We start from the raw sequence: 23390 nt of genomic DNA, 5'->3' as shown, positions 1-23390 counted from the left end.
ATGGATTTAAATTCAGCTAAATAGGTCTGATGCAATAGTTTTAGTGTTACTTCTCGTCCAGGCCCACAAATATTCTCTTTAATATGCAGTTTAATATGACATCAAAATGTTACTGTTGATTGTTGACATCAGCACGAATAAATAGTGTTGTATGTTCGTGCACGTCCAAATTACGTCGTTTTCATGTACAGTCATTGCTTACGCTTCCCTTTAAAATTCGCGCCTATAACCCGGCAGCAGCTGTGCCAGCCACCTTGCAGTGAAATTGCGAACTAACAGACCTTTTGGTTATCTCAAGGAGAAAGAAGTTTTCGCATTTCGTTATCCCATTCATAATCTTTTGTACGATAAAATAATTGATGTATCACAGACATTTACATCTAAACTGACGAACTATACAATTTTTTTCTCATAATTAGGGGGAACAGACATCAGTACAATTTTTCCTGCAATGTGACCGCTGGTGACTGAGAACGTTACACACATGTGGTGTTTACTAATACAAAGCATATCATTGAAATAAATTGAACGTTTCACCTCTCATACCCATGTGCCAATGATACATCTATATTTTATGTAATTTATGTACATAGCTTAGTTAATAACTGTTAAACACGTAAGTTGTGACAACAAGTTCCGCTTTTCGTCATTAGAGGGGGAAATGGCTAAGTTTCGCCGGGCGAGGTAAAGACGGTGGTCGCAAGCTGCATGTAAACAATTGCAAGCTGTGTCCATTTAAATTTTTGGGACATTTTGGAGATGAGCGAAAATGGATGCACTCATCTGATAAGTTTTAAAGCTTCTAAGGGAACCAAGGCTTACAAAATAGTGTATTCTTGCCTCGTAGCGTGCTCGTCAGCTGAGGCCCGGAGAAGAAAGGTGCGTTCGTGACGGAATGTCACTCAGAAAATTGTGTATGAAGTTGTTCATTATACTTTATTCGTAGAAGATTGAATAATTTTTCTCTCATATACCATTAAATAGTGAGCAGCAGTTTCATCCTTATCTCTGGGTACCAATTTCTTGCATTCGTACTATCAGAAAAATAATGAAATTTCTGTTGTATACAGGCAATAGCAAGTCAGTGTACGGTGTGCAAGTACGGTGGGCCTCGGTTACATTCATGCTTGCATTGTATTTATTTTGGGTGTATTGTACGTGGTCACATGCAGGAACATGCGAAAGTGAAAAAACATTTCTTAGGTAAGGAACCATTACGGGCCTGTTTAGTATGGTATGAAGAACCTAGCCGTTTTTGTCGGTTTACTGATACTTATTTTCAATGTTATGATTACAGCTGTGGAACTAACTTATGGAATGGTGATGTGTTTCCATTGTGGCGACTATATTTATGACAAGGAATTATCTAGTATAGCACTAGAGAAAGATGCACAAGTTTTCAAGAGAATTGGACTGTCTGTACCATACAGACCATGGGAACCGAGTGCATATGATATCCGTCTGCTGCGAAATAACCCGCACAGAAGGCATATACTAGAGGACACAACCATTGGTAAGATATTATTCGCTTGCTCTAATCTGCATCTGACTTGCACAGTCTTTATACTTGACATGTAATGACAATAACATGGTTTACAAATACTTTTGCGACTGGTAAGGGGAACTATCTTTGTTAAAATAGCATTGCTGATGTGTAGTAATTTGTGTCAAGCCACAAACATTCGCTTATGTTACATGATTATTATGTTCAGTTATATTTCTCATTAACTGTGTTATTCCACAGGTCTCAGAGGCCTAATTAACTTAGGCAATACATGTTTTATGAACTGCATTGTACAAGCATTAACTCACACACCTTTACTGCGAGATTATTTCTTAGCAGGAAAACATGTTTGCCAGTTTCGTGAACAACCTGGTCGGTGTTTGGTGTGTGAAGTTTCTAGGCTCTTCCAGGAGGTATGATGTCAAATATTCCTGATCCCTTAGTATTTATATATATTTTTTGTAACATGTGAATGTTCTATGTGCTTTTAATTATTCCAAATTCTTTGGAAAGCAAAATACATGACAGCATAAATTGTGGTACGAATCTGCACCAAGTCTACCAGTTGAGATGGTTATCTTTACTTTTCCTGTTTTGTGTGTAAGTTTTCATTTGTCCCACTCCCCACCCCCTCGTCTCTCTCTCTCTCTCTCTCTCTCTCTCTCTCTCTCTCTCTCTCTCTCTCTCTGCCAAGAGAGAGTGATTTTTACTTTGTCCAAGAATAATTTTTAGTACATTGCTTGTACACGTGATATAGGAGGACAAGGGTAAACAGTTAATTTATGATTAAAATAATCATTGTGGTCACCATAAACATAGTGCATAATAATATAAATTGGCTTATTATGTTCCTTCTGCACATGGTAGCAGTGGTTTTTAAGTGAGACTACATGATAAATACAAAGTAAATTATAGTGTGAAGTGACATAGTACATAATTAACAGTGTTTGGTAAAAGAGGTTATATATTGTGATGATCCAGAAATTCAGAGACAGGGTAGAAGCAGTGGTCCAGCAAAAACTGTTTTGACTTTATGTTAAATGTATGTATTGTTGAAAGAAATTTTAAGTAAGAAGGCATATAGTTGTGTAACATAATCCCAGTATGATGCACTCCCCTTTGGCTCAAGTTTGTATTTATTATTTTTGTGTGTGCTATAGGTTCAGCTGCCTAGTTTCAAATGTACATATATCATAGTTATGACTGAATAGGTTTTCTTTCCTTTTTTTTATATTCTTGCTGTTGTGAAACAAACAGGGCTGAGGCAATATTTTCAGACTGTTTAAAAGGGGTCTACAGGAAAATCGGCATTTAGCTTATTTTTATTAGGTTGTGGAAACCCCCCCAAAAACTGCCTTATGCTGTACATCAGTCATTTCTTTATACTATTATGGTACATTGCTACCAGCTTGTATTTTTCGTGATAATCCTAACAGGATACATTAGTGTTTTCAGTTTTTTTTTTTTTAAATATTTAGATTGGTAAGGTGCATCTCCCACTTCAGATCTTCATTAATATGTATGCCAAAAAATTTTCTGTGACTGACATTTGAGACATTTTTTCCTTCAGTGGTGAAAACAGAATTTGCAGGGAATGACAAACAGGAAAAGAATAGTTATCAAGTGAATGATAGATTATGGTGAACTTAAAACATAACCATTTAAAAACAAATATGTTTTTGTTTTCAAAATAACTATATTCTTCAAAATGTGAGAGAAAGAGAGAAAACACATCAAAAGTTCTGTATAAAGGATGAGTCATCAATAGGTACTTAAGCAAGACTGAGAAGGTACCAGGCTTTACTCCTCCCATTATTTACATTACAGCATGGACATTCCATAACCTTGTCTCCGTGAAAGACAGACGCATTCTACATTGTGGTGCATCAAATTTTTATCTCACTCATTACATAAAACAACAAAACATGGCATACCAGTAACAGATATTAGTCTGGGCCTTCACTGAAACTGTCTTTACTCAAAGACCCTTCTACAGTTTTCCCTGAAATAGAAAAATCTGAGTCCAACTTGAGACTAAGAGTATGATATTGGACCCTTCCTGAATGTTGTGGCCGAACAAACTAATCTGTAGCATAATGTGAGGTCTAGGTTAAGTTGGAATGTTATAATTTGGTTGTGAGTTGGCCAAACCAGCAAAAATGAAAGTGAAATAAAGGTTATTGTAAGAAACTGATGTGTAGCATAATGTTTGTGTCACATTTAACACACTTTGCTATATTTAATGGACTTTTCATCATTGTAATTAAGACTTCAAGGAATATTCAGAAAACAGATATTAGATAATGGACACGTCTTTGATGAGTATTCCGATGTCTTTGATGAGTATTCCGATGCGTATTATTACATATATGATATGTAAACTATGGAAAATGAAAGGGGAAGCCCACTTTGTAACTGTTACCCAACTTGATGCTACAGTCAGTATCGTATCCAATAAGAATGTATCTTGTTGTTGCTTTCCTTTGTGTGTAAACTACCAGAGCTCTGCCCCCCCCCCCCTCCCCCCAACAAAAATAAAGCAACCCTTCCCCCCCTGACTCGCATTCGGGAGGACTACTGTTCAATCCCGCATCCAGCTGTCCTGATTTAGGTTTTCTGTGATTTACCCAAATTTCACTCCTGGCAAATGCCGGGATGGTTCCTTTGAAAGGGTATGGCCGACTTCCTTCCCTGTCCTTCTCTAATCCGATGAGACCGATGACCTCACTGTTTGGTCTCCTCCAAAACTGACTGTAAGAAAGAAAATGAAACCTCACATTTTCACAGCCCAGCATAGCAAATCATTTCCTTCCTAGCAGTTAGTTGTGATTGAAAAACTGTACATTGTTGTTTAGAAAAAAATATATATATAGCCCATGACCATCTGAATGTTTATTAGGGTATTGTGTGTAAATTTGAAGTAAATTGGTCAAGAACTTATTTGAGATTTTTGGTTAAACAATGGGTTGTCTTTATGTAGTAGTATAGATTTTTTTTTGTATGTATGTATATCATTAATATTAAAAAAAATATGTAGCCTATTGCTGTCAGAATGTTTATAAGAGTATCATGCAAAAATCCAAAGAAGATCAGTTAAAAAGAATATGTAGCCTATATTCCTCCAAACGTGTATTACCGTACCGTGTAAAAATTTGAAATAGTTTAGTGAAAGAAGTTTTTGAGATTTTTGGTAACAACATTGAACACAGACTTCTCTTTATATAGTAGTACGGGTAAGAAATGAACATTTTCATGTGTGTGCGTATCTGGACCTTCGGTATTTTAAACAAATGTTGTTTTGCCTTGTTAAAAATAAATTGCCTGGTCTTGTTTCAGTCTTTCATAGACCAGTCTGTGGAATAGTTTTCTTACCCATGTACCTGAAACAAGAACTTTCAGTGCTGATAGTAGTTTTATTGAGAGTTCACATGACACAGTTACGATAGCCCAAATTTTGAAACGTTATCAGTGAACAGAAATATTTGTTATACAGATTGAAAAGTTGACATGACGTGTGGCAGTGGGTGGAAATGTTCAGAAAGACATGAAATCAACAGATTTAGGAAGTGCTCTGGCTCTTTCTGTAGGCAGAAGAGAAGATTCAAGGGTGAAAGAACCTTGTGGGGTTAAAGGTTCAGGAGTAGTAGGAGACATTACCCAAGAACCTTGGTTAAGAAAACTAAATAGCCGACACTCACCATATAGAGAAGAGGTACAACTAAAAGACCATTGTCTGTGGCTACCAAGGCTGCACTCGGTCTGTAATTTTGATTATCCACCCATTTCATAATATTGATGTTATTACATACTGGATTTTCCATTGTTTGAAACTAAATAGATGAAATTAAAAGGAAAGAATGGATTGTTCATTTTATATAAGATTATAGAATAATGATTTGGAAGTGCCAGAAAGGGTAATACAAACCTGTTTCACAAGCATTTAGCTTTATCCATCTAGATAACATTTTTATCTTCTTCCTATTTTATAATCAAACTACTCAATAGCTTCATAACTTAATATCAAACACAACTGTAGAACTAGCATTATTAGGTGCCTTAAAAACATTATTTATGAATGCTTAACATGTGGGTATATTAGATCCATCTTTGCAATCACTAAAAATACATATTTATTTTACTGTACACATCAAGTTTTATTCTTTTAATACATAGATACCAAACCTCTGACAATGATATTTACAGATTTGCTTTTGATTCTGGATAAAAACTTAGTTTCTTAAGCTATTGAAGTGTGATTTTTAGTTATTGCATTTTCGTGTGATCCTACTTACATCTGAAATTGTCATCTTGAAATTTTCCACATTTTCTTGTGTATGACAATGATGTTTCTAGTTGCAAGCAGAAGTTAGATTAAAATGCAATAAATGAAAGTCTCATTTCAGTTGCTTAGCAAACTACCGTTTTAGAATTTTTACCAAAATCAACATTGTAAATATATTTGATTGTGGAACACTGATGTCTTAAATGAATAAAAACAAACACAAATGTAAAAAAAAAAACATTTTATTAGTGACAGAGACAGATTTGGAATATTTTACATAATTATACAGCAGTTATGGCCACCATAACTGCACAGGTTAAAAATGTAATCTTTATAAAATTTGCTTTGATAATTCTTTTATTGCTGTCATGTATTAAGCCATTCACCATGGACATTGTTAGGGTCTTCAATCCAAAGACTGGTTTAATGCAGCATGCTAGTCTATCCTGTGCAAGTCTCTGTTGTATCTCTCCATAACTATTCCAACCTCCATTCATTTGAACCTGCTGACTGTAGGCAAGCCTTGGTCTCCCTCTTCTATTTGTACATATCACCCATGCACTTCTCTCCAGTACCAAATTAACTATTCTCTGATTCCTTGGTATATGTCCTAACAAGCTATCTGTTCATTTAGTCAAGTTGTCCCATAAACTGCGTTTTCCCCTAATTCAATTCACTACCCCCTTATTTGTTGTTCGATGTACTGATCTGATGTTCAGTATTATTCTGTAGCACCACATTTCAGAACTTATTATTTTCTTCCTGTCTGTGTTTATCATCTAATTGTGTGTAACTACAAATACTTTCAGGAAAGTCTTCCTAATACTTACATTTTTTGGTTTGTTACATTTTTTCCCTCCCTCAGAAGATTTTTCTTATTGCAAGTCTGCATTGTACACCTTCTTTATTTCTTCCATCATCAGCTGTTTTTATCCTCAAAGAGCACAAACTCATCTACTACCTTCAGGAATTTATTGCCAAAGGTAATTATCTCATCATCACTTAATTTAATTATGCTAAATTTCATCATCTTTGTTGTACTTTTGTTGATCTTCATCTTATGACCTGTTTCTCTATCCATTCTGTTCGTTTGCTCTTCTATGTCTACATACATACATACATACATACATGCGTGCATTTGGGAGGATGATGGTTCAAACCCACATCAGACCATCATAATTTAGACACATCAGATGAATTCGCAATTGCGAATAATGACTACTGGGAATGGAATGACGGCAATGAAAATTTGTGCCGCACTGGCACACAAACCCGGATTTCCCACTTATTGCAAGCAGTCGCCGTAGCATTTGGATATCCGTGCATGACTCATGCCCGACCCAAACTTCCATATGTCATCAACCGGGTTCATGTCCTGGTCCACCACAAATTTTTATTGTCGTCATTCCATTCCACAGCTGATGGCAGTCATTGTCCACAATTGCGAATTCATCTGATGTGTTCAGTTAATGTCTTTGGTCGCTGCCATGCATCGTCATCAGAATAACACCAGAACTGCAATTCGTATCCTAATTTAGGTTTTCCGTGATTCCCCTAAATCGTTTCGGGCAAATGCCAGGATGGTTCGTTTGAAAGGCCATGGCCGACTTCTTCCCCCATCCTTCCCTAATCCAGTGGGACCGATGACCTCACAGTTTCGTCCCTTCCCCCAAATCAACCAACCAAAGTGCATATATACTCCATAAAGTACTGTAAGGGGTTACCTTGTACCACAGCACTGCCTCGCAGTTGGATGAGGGAAAAATGAATCTCTATATGCCTCTGTACAACTGCTAATTTACATTGCCTTCATAGTTCTTAAACGAGATGTACCTTGGCAACAATACAATTCTCCTGCAGTCAGGTGCAAATGTCGGTTCTCTAAACTTTCACAATAATGTTTTATGGAAAAAATGTTGCTTTCCCTCCAAGGATTCCCATATGAGTTCACAGAGTATTTCCATAATACTGGGTGTATCAAAAAGAATCATTCAGTTTGGCACGTTTATATTTCTGAAACTATTAGATTAGATTAGATTTACTTTCATTCCAATTGATCCATAATGAGGAGGTCCTCCAGGATGTAGAACATGTCAGAAAAACAACAATACATGACAAATATTTACAACTCAAACAAATAAGCTAATGTACCATTCCACAGGTCCCAAGTGGAATGATAGTCATTTTTTAATGAACACTATTGAAAGTCATTTTACAAATACTAATGCACTGAATTTAAAACATAAAAGTTTTTTTTATTTATTTATAAGTTAATAAACGTGTAATGCAACTACTAAATACTTATTTACAATGCAATGAACACATTACTGCACTGAACTGGGGCATAAGTTAGATTGTACACACACACACACACACACACACACACACACACACACACACACACACAAATATTTACAATGAACACATTACTGCACTGAAATTGTGCAGATGTTATATTGTACTTATATATACATACATACACACAAATCAGTTGGTCCTACTGAGAAATTCGTCAGTGGAGTAGAAGGAGTTGGCCACCAATAAATCCTTTAGGCTTCTCTTAAACTGAATTTCATTGGTTGTTAAGCTTTTCATGGCTGCTGGCAAGTTATTGAAGATGTGTGTTCCTGAATAATGCACACCTTTTTGTACAAGACTAAATGACTTTAAATCCTTGTGAAGATTATTCTAATTTCTAGTATTGATTCCATGAATTGAGCTGTTGGTTTGAAAAAGTGATATATTTTTAATGACAAATTTCATTAAGGAATAAATATATTGGGAAGCGGTAGTTAGTATCCCTAGTTCCCTAAAAAGGCTTCTGCAAGATGTTCTTGAGTTCACACCACATATAACTCTTACTGCACGTTTTTGTGCCCGGAAAACTTTAGCTTGGCTTGATGAATTGCCCCCAAAAATAATCCCATATGACATTATGGAATGAAAGTAAGCATAGTATGCCAGCTTTTTCATTTTTATACCCCCTATGTCTGACAAAATTCATATTGCAAATAGAGATTTGTTAAGATGCTTCAGCAGTTCTGTGGTGTGCTCCTCCCAGTTCAAGCTGTAATCCCAAGCATTTAACACTGTACACTTCTTCTATCTGCTTGTCATCGTATGTTAGACATATACTCGTGGGACACCCCTTGCAAGTTCTGAACTGCATGTAGTGTGTTTTTTCTAAGTTTGGTGACAAAGAATTGGTTAGGAACCAGTGATTAATGTCCACAAATATTTTATCAGCTGACCTTTCTAAGACTACACTTGATTTGCTATTTATTGCAATGTTTGTATCATCGGCAAACAAAACGAACTTGGCTTCTGGTAATGTTACTGATGAAAAGTCATTGATATACACAAGAAAAAGTAAGGGCCCTAAAATGCAACCTTGTGGGACCCCACATGTAATTAGTTCCCAGTTGGATGATGCCTGATAGCTTGATACATGTCTCTTTCCTAATAGCCTTTGTTTCCTGCCAGAGATATAAGATTTGAACCATTTTGCAGCATTTCCTGTTACACAATAATAATCTAATTTACTTAAAAGGATATTGTGATTTACACAGTCAAATGCCTTTGACAGATCACAAAATATACCAGTTGCCTGCAATTTTTTGTCTCTTGAATTAAGCACATTTTCACTGTAAGTGTAGATAGCCTTCTCAATATCAGAACCCTTTAGAAATCCGAACTGTGACTTTGACAGTATGTTATTTGCGATAAGATGGTTATAAAGCCGATTGTACATTACTTTTTCTAAAATGTTTGAGAATGCTGGCAACAGGGAAATTGGACGGAAATTTGATGCTATTTTTTTATCTCCCTTCTTAAACAGTGGCTTAACTTCAGCATATTTCAACCATTCAGGAAATATTCCACTGATAAATGACTGGTAACACAGATAGCTTAATATGTTACTTAGCCCAGAATCACATTCTTTAATTAACTTTGTTGATATTTCATCATACCCATTAGATGTTAATGATTTTATGATGGATATTATTTCTGCTGGGGTAGTGAGGGTCAAATTTATATTATGGAAGTTACTTGAAATGTCTGGTCTGAGGTATTCCAAAGCAGTATCTACAGAACCTGACAACCCCATCTTGTCAGTAACAGTTATAAAATGTTTGGTAAAAAGTTCTGCAACACTATAAATGTCTGTCACCAATGTATCATTTACTCTTAATGCTACACTCCTGGAAATTGAAATAAGAACACCGTGAATTCATTGTCCCAGGAAGGGGAAACTTTATTGACACATTCCTGGGGTCAGATACATCACATGATCACACTGACAGAACCACAGGCACATAGACACAGGCAACAGAGCATGCACAATGTCGGCACTAGTACAGTGTATATCCACCTTTCGCAGCAATGCAGGCTGCTATTCTCCCATGGAGACGATCGTAGAGATGCTGGATGTAGTCCTGTGGAACGGCTTGCCATGCCATTTCCACCTGGCGCCTCAGTTGGACCAGCGTTCGTGCTGGACGTGCAGACCGCGTGAGACGACGCTTCATCCAGTCCCAAACATGCTCAATGGGGGACAGATCCGGAGATCTTGCTGGCCAGGGTAGTTGACTTACACCTTCTAGAACACGTTGGGTGGCACGGGATACATGCGGACGTGCATTGTCCTGTTGGAACAGAAAGTTCCCTTGCCGGTCTAGGAATGGTAGAACGATGGGTTCGATGACGGTTTGGATGTACCGTGCACTATTCAGTGTCCCCTCGACGATCACCAGTGGTGTACGGCCAGTGTAGGAGATCGCTCCCCACACCATGATGCCGGGTGTTGGCCCTGTGTGCCTCGGTCGTATGCAGTCCTGATTGTGGCGCTCACCTGCACGGCGCCAAACACGCATACGACCATCATTGGCACCAAGGCAGAAGCGACTCTCATCGCTGAAGACGACACGTCTCCATTCGTCCCTCCATTCACGCCTGTCGCGACACCACTGGAGGCGGGCTGCACGATGTTGGGGCGTGAGCGGAAGACGGCCTAACGGTGTGCGGGACCGTAGCCCAGCTTCATGGAGACGGTTGCGAATGGTCCTCGCCGATACCCCAGGAGCAACAGTGTCCCTAATTTGCTGGGAAGTGGCGGTGCGGTCCCCTACGGCCCTGCGTAGGATCCTACGGTCTTGGCGTGCATCCGTGCATCGCTGCGGTCCGGTCCCAGGTCGACGGGCACGTGCACCTTCCGCTGACCACTGGCGACAACATCGATGTACTGTGGAGACCTCACGCCCCACGTGTTGAGCAATTCGGCGGTACGTCCACCCGGCCTCCCGCATGCCCACTATACGCCCTCGCTCAAAGTCCGTCAACTGCACATACAGTTCACGTCCACGCTGTCGTGGCATGCTACCAGTGTTAAAGACTGCGATGGAGCTCCGTATGTCACGGCAAACTGGCTGACACTGACGGCGGCGGTGCACAAATGCTGCGCAGCTAGCGCCATTCGACGGCCAACACCGCGGTTCCTGGTGTGTCCGCTGTGCCGTGCGTGTGATCATTGCTTGTACAGCCCTCTCGCAGTGTCCGGAGCAAGTATGGTGGGTCTGACACACCGGTGTCAATGTGTTCTTTTTTCCATTTCCAGGAGTGTATTTGTCCCTCTTGTCTGGTTCTACCGGTCTCCTCCTTCACTATAACTCATATAGTCTTTATTTTGTTATCTTATATGACTATCTTTTCCTTGTAATATATTTGCTTTGATGTCTGTATTACAGTCTTTAATATTTTGCAGTATTTCTTGTAATGTGCTATAGCATCAACATCGGAACTGTTTCGGATTGAAAGATACAGTTTTCTTTTTGTTTTACAAGATACCCCTATTCCTTGAGTAATCCATGGCTTCTTTGTAGACTTTGCTCTAACCTTGGTAAGTTTTGGGGGAAAAGTGTTCAAATAAGGTAAGCACTTTATTAGCAAAAGTGTTATATTTTTCATTCATGCCATGAGCACTGTAAACATCAGTCCAGTGAATGTCTCTGATGAGTGTCCTAAAATAATCAATTTTTGACTTATTGATTATCCTCTTGAGCTCAGATTTAACAGATTTTATATGCTGTTCAGTATTAACATTTAACAGAAGGAACTGCATGTCATGGTCTGAGAGGCCATTGACTATTGGTTTTGTAACATCATTTTGTTCATTGGACTTTATAGAAAATCAATGGCTGTTCGTGAGCAATTGGCTAACATAGTGGGGGATTTTACAGTGGGTATTAAGTTGAATGATAGTGTTACTAACTCAAATAAGTTCTTATTGGGAGAGTCTTTAAGGAAATTGACATTGAAATCACCAGCAACCAACATTTCTTTGATTTTTGGCTGTTAAATGGGCCAGTACAACTTCAAGGTGGTTTACAAACAGATTAAAGTTATCTGCAGGTGCTCGATATACACCTAATATTATGAAGGATTTTTTGTGAAATTCTACATCTGTTGCACATGCTTCCATATGCTGTTCTAGGCAAAATTTATGAATGTCTATGTTCTTAAATTTATGACAGTTCCTGAAGAATGTGGCAACTCCTCCTTTCTCCATTTCTGAGCTACAAAAGTGAGATGCTAACCTAAACCCTGTAGCACTTAAAAGTTCCATACCAGTGGTCACATGATGTTCAGAGAGGCAGATTATGTCAGCTGGGTTTGAAGACTAATTCATCTATGCAGATAATTAATTCATTAATTTTATTTCTCAGTCCTCGAATATTTTGATGCAATAAAGATAGATGACATTTCACACTGACTGAGTAAAAATTGGGTAGAGTTAAAATATCTGCTGACTTGTAAATTCTTAATGAACAGTTGTTTATGCTGATGTAATAGGCTAGAATTCTGTTTTTTTGTTTCTTTCTCAAACTGAAGGTTTGTCTCAGTCCTAACCTCTCTTAAAATATGGTTTCTTTCTGTCCTCGCTGTCACCCGCATCTCATGGTCGTGCGGTAGCGTTCTCGCTTCCCACGCCCGGGTTCCCGGGTTCGATTCCCGGCGGGGTCAGGGATTTTCTCTGCCTCGTGATGGCTGGGTGTTGTGTGATGTCCTTAGGTTAGTTAGGTTTAAGTAGTTCTAAGTTCTAGGGGACTGATGACCATAGATGTTAAGTCCCATAGTGCTCAGAGCCATTTGAACCATTTTTTGTCCTCGCTATCCTAAAAAAGCGTCTTTTCTGAACCCTATAACCACTGATATTTTATCACTCATGACAGTGCCTCCCCCCTTTAACTTTCCTGCTATTTTCCCAGCCAGTTTACCCTTCCCCCTCCTGTTGAGGCGAAGGCCATGCCTAGTATAATCCCACCTACTGAGAGAATCAACAGGAACCACACCAATGTGTAACCCCACACCCGACATGAGCAGCCGTTCCAACTCCAAATTAACTCTCTTGACAGAAGAGTTCAAATGAGGTTGGTCATGGCGCCCAAGAACAGATACAAACTCAACACTAGTATGCTTAGATGCTGATGCAATCTTTGCCAGGTCACACTCTATACTGTACCCAGGATCTCTGTCAATACTATTACCTGCCTCACCCACTATAACCACAGTGTCTCCCTTAGTGAAATCTTTGCAAAGTGATCCTAAACCCTCTGTCACCTGCTCCAGACCAGCACTAGGTTTAAAAAAATTGGTGACCTGGTATTCTGACCCTAGTTCATCCTGCAAAAGTTGGCCAACACCTCTTCCATGGGAACTACCTAACAACAACACTTTCTTTCTCTTTACTGATTTCCCTACATTCTTACTTTTCAATTTGCTGCTGAAAGTTTGTTGTACCCTGTCTACACCTGCAACTGCTTGAGGCTCACCAGCTTCTAACTGAAGCAACAGGTCAAATCTATTTTCCACATTCACCATGAAGCTGTCGGACAAAGCTCTAGGCCTGTTCCTCCTGTTGCCACTTCCCACCTCTCTTTACCCTTCTCCCTCCTTAACCTGTCAAGATCTGCCCTGGCCTTGTCTAACTCAGCCTGAAGGGCGGCAATTTTCCCCTCCTGTTCTAGTATCTTCCTATCTCTACTACAAATCCTACAAAACCACTGATGGGTCTCAATTACTTCCCCTGTTCCCACACCACTACATTCACCCACATGGAAAAAACTACAGTACCCATCACACCAAAGCCCCGACCTAACAATCCTACAGCAAGTCAAGCACTTTTCACTCGTGATAAACGTAATAGAGTATTATAAATAAGTCAGTTAAATTACAGATAAACATGAAAATGTGGTTCCACAAATTTGGCCTATACGCAACTGTGTGTAAACAAAAACAACAGTGTAAAGTTTCTGAAATAACAACTTAAACTTTACACTACTTTCCGGAAATGCTAGTTAAATTATGAAGAGGTACGCTACAGTTAAATTGCTGGAGAGAGCAAAGAACAACTAAACGAAATTCTATAGATTTACTGCGGCAAAACGTAAACAGAAAATACGACTGTAAGATCTTTTTGCGTTTTCTACTATATTACATAAAGAAAAACGAAACCTTTGATGGTACACTTAAAAGGCACACTAATACACCTATTCGCTAAGTAATCAGTAGTAAACTATATGTTTTATAATCTAAAATGACTTAACTGTACGAAAATACCAAAACTTGCGCTAGTCGCCTGGCTGCAGGGCTGACTGCAAGTCAGCATATATACATAGGCAATGATTTTGTTTTTCGATAAAGCAGAATCTCAAAAAAAAAAATTTCATTCCTTTTCATAGGTGTTCAATATGCCCCCTTGAGATGTGCGGCATATGTCATTGCGGTATTCAAATTATTCCCACACTGCAGCGAGCATGTCTTGAGTTATAACATCCACAGCTGGTGTTATGGGCTGTCTCACTTCATTCATTGTTGTTGGTAATGGAGGCACATAAACAGAATCTTTTATAAACCCCACCACATGATAGAATCGCATCGATCCATTGTTCAGTAAGACTTTGAATTAAAAATTCCTGCACTTTCAGATGCCAATGTGATGGTGCCCCATCCTGTTGGTAAATGAAGTTGTTTGAATCAGCCTCCAGCTGTGGGAAAAGAAAGTTCTGAAGCATATCAAGATATGTGCTTCCTGTAACAATTTTCTAGACAAAGGAAAATGGACCATACACCTTTTCCTGTGAAACTGCACAAAACACATTAGATTTTGGAGAGTCCGTCTCCTGTTGTACAACTTCATGTGGTTGTTCCATACCCTATATTCTCACATTGACAGTTCACCTTTCTATTTAAATGGAATGTTACCTCGTCACTAAACACCAAGAGTGGAAGAAAATTATCACCCTCCATCTTGCCAAGAATAAAATTACAGAACTCCACACATTGTTGTTTGTCACCTTCATGAAGATCTTGCAGTAGCTGGATTTTGTATTGTTTCAAGTGTAAACATTGATGCAACACACACCAGATGGGCATCCGGGACATCTTAAGCTGCCAAGCTGCACAGCAAACGGATTTGTGTGGACTCCTTATGAAACTATGATGGATGCATTTGAAGTCTGTGTCAGACGCTTGGGACGGCCCGGCAGTTTGCCTTTACACAAACAACCTGTTTCTCAGAATTGCTCGTGCCATCATCTAATACTCTATACTGTAAGAAGATACACATCATACCTAGTACGAAAGTCACGCTGAACAGTTATTACTGACCCGCACTGCGCAAAACGTAGAACACAAAATGCTTTCTGTTGTGCCGATACCATTTTTATTAGAGTTGAAGTGGGCGCACACTGCTGGTACCTAGTGGGAACCATGTTAAACTTGAGAGTTTGCTCTTTCTAACTGTACGTTGTTCACGCATATATGTCAAATAACGTAATAGTTATTATTTTTTTAAATCAGGTGATTCTCTTTGATATATCCTGTAGTCTGATTTTTATCAGATCTGCTGGTAACAAGTCTAGCAACACACCTGAAATGCTTCAATGTCTTTCTTTAATTTGACGTGGTGAGGATCCCAAACACTTGAGCAGTACACAAAAATGTGTCGCACAAGTGTTCTGGACGTGGTCTCCTTTATAGGTGAGCTACACTTTCGACTTCATGTAATCATTCCATTTGATATCACTTTGCAGTGTTACACCTACATATTTGACGTAACTGTGTCAAGCATTGCACAACTAATACTGTAGTTAAACATTACAGGATTGTTTTTCCTACTCATCTGCATTAAATGATGTTTTTCTGCATTTGCAGCAAACTGACACTTATCACACCAAATATAAATTCTGTCTAAGTCATCCTGTTTCCTTCTGCAATGTACTGTACACTACAGCATCATCAGCAAACACAGATTGCTGCTCACATTATCCGTGTGTTCATTTATGTATATAGAGAACAAGTGTGTTCCTATCACACCACTCTGGAGCTCTCCTGACTGTACCCTGGTGAACACTCACCATCGAGCACAACGTACTGCATTCTATTACTTAAGAAGTCTTCAAGCCACTTAAATATCTGAGAACATATTCTGTTTCCTCAGAACTTCGTTAACAGTCTGCAGTGGGAACTGTTTCAAATGCTGCCTCTTCCAAGTCCTTGGCTCTCTCTGACGGAATTGGAATGTCATTGGCAAATCTTGAAATTTTTACTTCTTCACTTTGATCCTTGATTACTTTTGCGCATTTCTTTTTACTGTCTTTTATGGCTTGCTCAATGTATAGATTGGATAACAAGGGATTGTAATCATGGGACTTTCACTCTCTTTTCTGAATTACTGCTTCCCTCTCATGTGCTCTGACTCTTATAACTGCAGTCTAGTTCCCGTACATCTTGTAAATAACATTTTGCTCCCTGTATTTTATCCCTTGTATCATATAATTTCAAAAGTGTGTTCCAGTCAACACTGTGAAACCTTTGGGATGTGGGAAGAATGATTACTTACATGCCTCTGTATGTGCTGTAATGAGTCTGATCTTGATGTCGCTGTCCCTACACAAACAGTATGTGGGGGCTGTAGTATCTCCCTAGAGAGACTGTTCAACATTGCAAGATAGAAAGGACAATGGGCAAACTATCGGTTGGCACTCTTCAAATGCAGCCTTCTGATCAAGCAAGTGAATCTGTCATCCTGGAAGATATTCTGTGAGGAAGTGGAAGATACAGCTACTTGCACTAGACCTCATAAAATCCTCATCAGAATACTAACTAATCCAGGAGGTAGTATAAGAACAGAGGATGGTGGGTATACAAGGACAGTGAGTGAGATCCTGGATATGCTCCTCAAGACTCACTTCCCTCAATGCACTGATCAGATAACACATACCAGGAGGCAGTCCTGAAAGAGGCACTGATTTATGGTAATCAAAGGGAAATCAAAGCGAAAACTGTGAATCCACCAGAGAATGTGTTGATAAAAACAACACAACTCCAGCAGGTGCTGGAAACCTTTCAACCATTCACGGCACCAGGCCCAGATAGAATCTTTCCAGATCTACTGCTACATGCAGGAGGGGAACTAATTAGAGTCCTATGTAGACTATTTAGGATCAGCCTAGTGGCAGGAATCATTCCTAATACTTGGCAGTCAGTGACGGTTGTTTTCCTTCGGAAGCCAGGTAGAATTGATCATACCAAGGCATAGGATATGAGACCAATCAGTTTATTTATTTATTTTATTTACACATAAAGTTCCATAGGACCAAATTCAGGAGCAAATCTCCAAGGTCATGGAACGTGTCAGTGCATGAAATTACAACATAAAAGAAATAACAGATAAAAATAAAATGTGTATGAACCCGAAAAAAGTCAGTCCATAAGTTTAAGTAAACACAATCAACAGTACAAGAAGAATCAGCTTAATTTTTCAAAGAATTCCTCGACAGAATAGAAGGAGTGATCCATGAGGAAACTCTTCAGTTTCGATTTGAAAGTGGGTGGATTACTGCTAAGATTTTTGAATTTGAGTGGTAGCTTATTGAGAATGATGCAGCAGTATACTGCACACCTTTCTGCACAAAATTTAAGGAAGTCTGATCCAATTGCAGGTTTGATTTCTGCCAAGTATTAACTGAGTGAAAGCTGCTTATTCTTGGGAATAAGTTAATATTGTTAACAAGAAATGACAGTAAGGAATATATATTGCGCTTACACCACTTATTGCCCGAACTGCCTGTTTCTGAGCCAAAAATATCCTTTTAGAATGAGAAGAGTTACCCCAAAATATAATACCATATGACATAAGTGAATGAAAATAAGCAAAGTGGACTAGTTTTTGCGCCAAACGATCACTCACTTCAGATACCGTGTGTGTGTGTGTGTGTGTGTGTGTGTGTGTGTGTGTGTGTGTGTGTGTGTGTCCGTCCGTCCGTCCATTGTTGACAAAGGCTACAGGCCGAAAGATTTAAGTGTGAAAATCTTTTTGTTGTGCCTATCTGCGACTCAGCATCTCCGCTGTATGGTGAGCAGCAACTTTCCTTCTCATAATATTGCAGCATCTTCATTCTGGCATTTGAGGGAGATACCCACCCGGAGAAAGTCAAGGTTGTGTGTTATAGATGTGATGTGAAGCCCTATGTCCTGCCACTCATGAGGTGTTTTCAGTGTTTGCGTTTTGGGCATGTCTTTCAGCTGTATTGAGGACTCTCTATGCAGCAAATGTGGACACCCTCTCCATGAGAGGAGTATGTGTGTTCCATCGCCTCTGTGTATTAACTGTCATGACTGTCAGTTTCCATGCTCACCTGATTCCTTAGTTTGTTAGAAGGGAAAGAAGATACAGGAATATAAGTCCCTTTATTGTTTATTCTACACTGAGACTCATCAGAAATAGTACAGTCTTCGCCCTGTGTCGACAGCAACTGACTTTATCCCTGTTACATCCTATCCCTGTCCACTCTCCTCCGTACTCCAGTCCCGTGCCCCTCTCCTCACCCCCTCCTCTGCCGAGTCCACAGCCTCCCCTGTGGGTCCACTTCCCCTTCCCAGCTGGAGAAATATCCTCCTCCTTTGGGGCCTGCCAGTGATTGGGATTCCTCCCAGGACACCTCCCCATGGCATCTCCCAGCCTAGAGGCCTGTAGCCACAACTTGGCCGCAGGACCCAAAGTCCATGCGCCCCAAGGCTGCCTGCTCTCTCTCCATTCTGGATCTTGCAGAAGCCTGCTATCTCTTCATTTCCTGCTCTTCTCGACCCATGAAAGAGAAGAAGAAGAAAAAAAACTTAAGTCCCAGGAGAAGGCCACTGTAGTATCCCCAGAGGTGCAATCTTCTGCCTCACAGCCTGAGTCTGATCTCTTACTTATGGATGTTCTTTTATTTATAGAAGTCATCCCATCCTCATTGGTGAGGATGGTAATTTGGCAGCACGATTGGCTCCAGCCCATTCGCCTCCTATTTGGATCCCAGTTGTGTGCTTATTCATTGGAACTGTAATGTATACTGCCATCACCTACCAGAGTTTCTGTCCCTTATTTCCTTTTACTCAGCAGCTTGTGTCATTCTCCAGGAATCTCATTTTACTGATGTTCGCTCACCATCCCTCTGTGAGTTCCATGCTTTCTGTTGGAATTGGGTTGGCCCTTTAAGGGCTTCTGGTGGCGTTTGCACGTTGATTGATCATTATGGACATTGTTAGTACATGGATCCCCCTTCGTACCACATTGGCAGCAGCTGCCACCCGTGTCCACTTGGACTCTGCAGTCACAGTGTGCAGTCTCCTGACAGAACACCTAAATCCACTGCCCTCATTGCCCTCCTACAGCAGCTCTCCCCCCTCCCTTCCTCCTCCTTGGATATGTTAATGCCCATCACCCTTATTGGGGCAGTGCTTTTTCGTGTAGTTGGCAGCTCCTCATTGACCAGTTTCATTAGGACCACGACCTGTGCCTTCTTAATGACGGTTCCCCTACTCATTTTAGTGCTGCTTATGGCAATTTCTCTGCCATTGAGCTTTCGCTCACTACCCTCCCTTCACCATCTTCCTCCCTTTCACTGGTTACCTTACAGTGACCACTGCTATAGCAACCAGGTTATGCCACTGGGCTTTCCATCGTGCTGACTGGCCTCTATATATGTTCCAGGTCACATTTCTGCCTTTTTTGTCAGGTTGTATTGATGAAGCCATTCGTGATCTGTCCAATAAGATAATTTGTGCTGCCAGCATTGACATTCCCCATATGACGGCCTCCATTCACTGCTGGCCAGCTCAGTGGTGGAGCAAGGCTGTTGCCATCACCAACACACCTTGCAACATCTCCACCGGTCTTGTTACCTTTAAAAATCTTTGTGCCGAAGCCCATTACTTAATTAAACACAGCAATTAATTGAGTTGGGAACACTTTGTGTCTCCCTTCATCATAGGTGCAATCTACACTCCGCACCCTCCAAGGTTGTCAGCAGGTCTTCCATTCCATTCCAGTCTTTGCTCCTCCAAGTGGCTCTTGTACAGATCCACAATTCTCATCGAACACCTGATGACCCTTTTTGCAACAGTATCAGCATCAGCCTCCTATCCAGTGACCTTCCTCCTTCAGAAACAGTGGGCTGAAGCTTCTCACTTCTCTTTTACCCCTTGTCAGGTGTAATACTACAATGAACCTCTTGTTGAACGGGAACTACTTCTGGCTCTCTTCTTCCCACGATTCAGCCTCTGGTCCAGATTCCATCCATAACCAATTGCTTCAACACATCAAATCACCAAGTGTTTAATCGTGTTGGGCTCAAAGGTGTTATCCCCTCTCAGTGGAGAGACAGCATTGTGGTTCCTGTCCTTAAGCCCAGCGAGGATCTGTCGTCCCTTGGTAGTTACCAGCCAATCAGTCTAACCAGTGTCCCCTGCAAGTAATATGAACAGATGGTGGCTTGTCGGCTCAGGTGGGTCCTCGAATCTCAGGCCCTTCTCTCTCCCTACCATGCGCCTTTCGGGATGGGCAGTCTCCAGTTGACCATCTACTTTGATTGGAAACTGCAGCTTGGCATGCCTTTTCTCAGTGCTGCCATCTTGTAGCAGTGTTTTTTTATCTTCATAAGGCCTACGATACAGCTTGGCGCCATCACATCCTACTTAAGCTCCATGAGTGGGGTGTTTGGGGCCCCCCTCCCGATTTTTATTCTGGTTCTAACTGTCATTCAGAGTTAGAAATGGTATCATTCTCAGCTCACCACAGGCCCAGGAGAATAGCATTTGTCAGGGCTCCATATTAAGTGTCCTTTTTCTTATTGTTGTTAATGGACTTGTGGCCTCCACTGGACCATTGGTTTGCCCTTTTACACATGTGGATGAGTTCAGTATTTGGGCTCGCATCCACTTAGTGGCTTCTGCGGAGCAACAGCTCGAGAATGTCATCTAGTGCTCTTCGGTGTGGGCAGTTTTGCACAGTTTTCACTTCTATCCCCTTAAAGAGGGGGCGGTTCTTATCAGTCACCGTACTATGGTCCATCCTCATGCAGAGCGGTACATCGATGCCGAACAGCTGACCTCTGTCCCGCACTTCCGTGTCTTGGGTCTTCTTTTTGACAACAAGCTTACTTGATTGCCTGTTTTTGTAAATTCCGTGTCCTGTGCTTCCTTGCCCACACCTCTTGTGGTGTGGATCGCTTGCCTCTTCTCCTCCTCCAACGAGCTTAGTTCTGTCTCGTCTGGACCGTGGTTGTCAAGTTTATGGATCAGCTGCCTCTTTCACAGTGCTCTTCTTGGACCCAGTTCACCATTGAGGTATTCGTATACATATTTTGCTGGACTTCCCCCGCCTTTTGGCCCTTTGCACTAAATACACCATCCCACCATCAAAGTCTTGGATGTTAGTGGAAGTTGACTGTACTCCACTCAGACCCCACATCACAGCCACTCTCAACATCGTGAATAATAACCTTTTGCTGTCTGTTGCTAAAGTAAGAGGTGAACCTATTGTGAGCTACTCCCCGTATTCCATAATGGTCCAACTTCTGGAGTAATATTTTGTGATCAACACAAACGCCTTAGTTAAATAAAAAAATATGCCTATGATTCGAAACCTTTTATTTAACCCATCCAATACCTCACAGAGGAAAGAGAATATAACATTTTCAGTTGTTAAACGACTTCTAAAGCCAAACTGTACAGTTGATAGCAAATCGTGTGATATAAAATGATCAATTATCATTACATACACAGCCTTTTCAATAACTGTATCAAACACTGATGACATAGAAATAGGTCTAAAATTATCTACATTATTCCTTTCTCCCTTTCTGTAAAGCGGCATTACTACTGAGTACTTTAATTGTTTGGGAAACTGACAATTCCCAAAGGAAAAATTACAAATATGATCCTTCCCCAAAACAACCCAAATTACAAATGTGGCTAAATACAGGGATAACGTGTGCAGCACAGTACTTTAATATTCTGCTAGGCACTCAGTCATAACCATTAGAGTCCTTAGTCTTCAGTGGTGTAATTATTAACTCAGTCCTCCCCTTGTCTCTGTCACAGAGGAGTATTTCAGACTTCAATCTTGGAAAGGCATTTGCCAAGAAAGATATACGAGGTGTGGCTAGAAAAAAACCGGACTAGTACTGGTGAAACAATAAAACGAATGCAATAAGGCTGAAAGTCGCGTGGCCTGTCACGTGACTCTCGCTCCGCCTACTGCTCGAGTTTCATCTGCCTCCTGCACTCAGTCTGCCCGTGGCGTCTGTTTTAAGTAGTTGACGTTTTGTCTGTGCGTCGGAAAATGTTGAGTGTACAGAAAGAACAGCGTGTTAACATCAAATTTTGTTTCAAACTAGGAAAATCTGCAATTGAAACGTTTGTAATGTTACAAAAAGTGTACGGCGATGATTGTTTATCGCGAACACAAGTGTTTGAGTGATTTAAACGATTTAAAGATGGCCGCGAAGACACCAGTGATGACACTCGCACTGGCAGACCATTGTCAGCAAAAACTGATGCAAACATTGAAAAAATTGGTAAACTTGTTGACAAGATCACCATTTAACAATCAGAGCAGTGTCTGAGTTAACAGGAGTTTCCAGGATGTCAGAACAAATCATTCTTCGGCGTTCCTTCTGTTCAATTGTGAGACACTTTGGAACCATTTTTGAACACACTTTGTTCATGTTGAAACTTTCATGAAGAATCTGCCTAACACTTTCCTTGTCAACTCCTGTTAACTCAGACACTACTCTGATTGTTAAACGGCGATCTTGTCGAACAAGTTTACCGATTTTTTCAATGTTTGCATCAGTTTTTGCTGACAATGGTCTGCCAGTGCGAGTGTCATCACTGGTGTCTTCGCGGCCGTCTTTAAATCGTTTAAATCACTCAAACACTTGTGTTCGCGATAAACAATCATCGCCGTACACTTGTTGTAACATTACAAACGTTTCACTTGCAGATTTTCCTAGTTTGAAACAAAATTTGATGTTAACACGCTGTTCTTTCTGTACACTCAACATTTTCCGACGCACAGACAGAACGTCAACTACTTAAAACAGACGCCACGGGCAGACTGAGTGCAGGAGGCAGATGAAACTCGAGCAGTAGGCGGAGCGAGAGTCACGTGACAGGCCACGCGACTTTCAGCCTTATTGCATTCGTTTTATTGTTTCACCAGTACTAGTCCGGTTTTTTTCTAGCCACACCTCGTATAATTCCCAGCAGAAACTAAAC

At 40.3% G+C, this 23390-nt stretch overlaps 1 protein-coding gene across 1 annotated transcript in view; it reads left to right on the top strand.

Annotated features, from left to right (window-relative positions):
• The first annotated feature begins 284 nt into the window (after positions 1 to 284).
• Positions 285 to 23390, top strand: part of LOC126235703 (ubiquitin carboxyl-terminal hydrolase 22) — a 150591-nt gene continuing 127485 nt past the window's right edge. The window contains exons 1-4 of the mRNA XM_049944458.1: positions 285 to 879; positions 1071 to 1203; positions 1298 to 1513; positions 1745 to 1917. Of these exons, the coding sequence (XP_049800415.1) occupies positions 760 to 879; positions 1071 to 1203; positions 1298 to 1513; positions 1745 to 1917 (642 nt within the window). The 5' untranslated portion in view covers positions 285 to 759. The remainder of the gene's footprint in view (positions 880 to 1070; positions 1204 to 1297; positions 1514 to 1744; positions 1918 to 23390) is intronic.

This window comes from Schistocerca nitens, chromosome 2, assembly GCF_023898315.1.
Source record: "Schistocerca nitens isolate TAMUIC-IGC-003100 chromosome 2, iqSchNite1.1, whole genome shotgun sequence".
In the NCBI taxonomy this organism is placed as follows: domain Eukaryota; kingdom Metazoa; phylum Arthropoda; class Insecta; order Orthoptera; family Acrididae; genus Schistocerca; species Schistocerca nitens.
The sequence above is the reverse complement of the archived record's forward strand: the minus strand, read 5'-3'. Positions and strand labels throughout refer to the sequence as shown.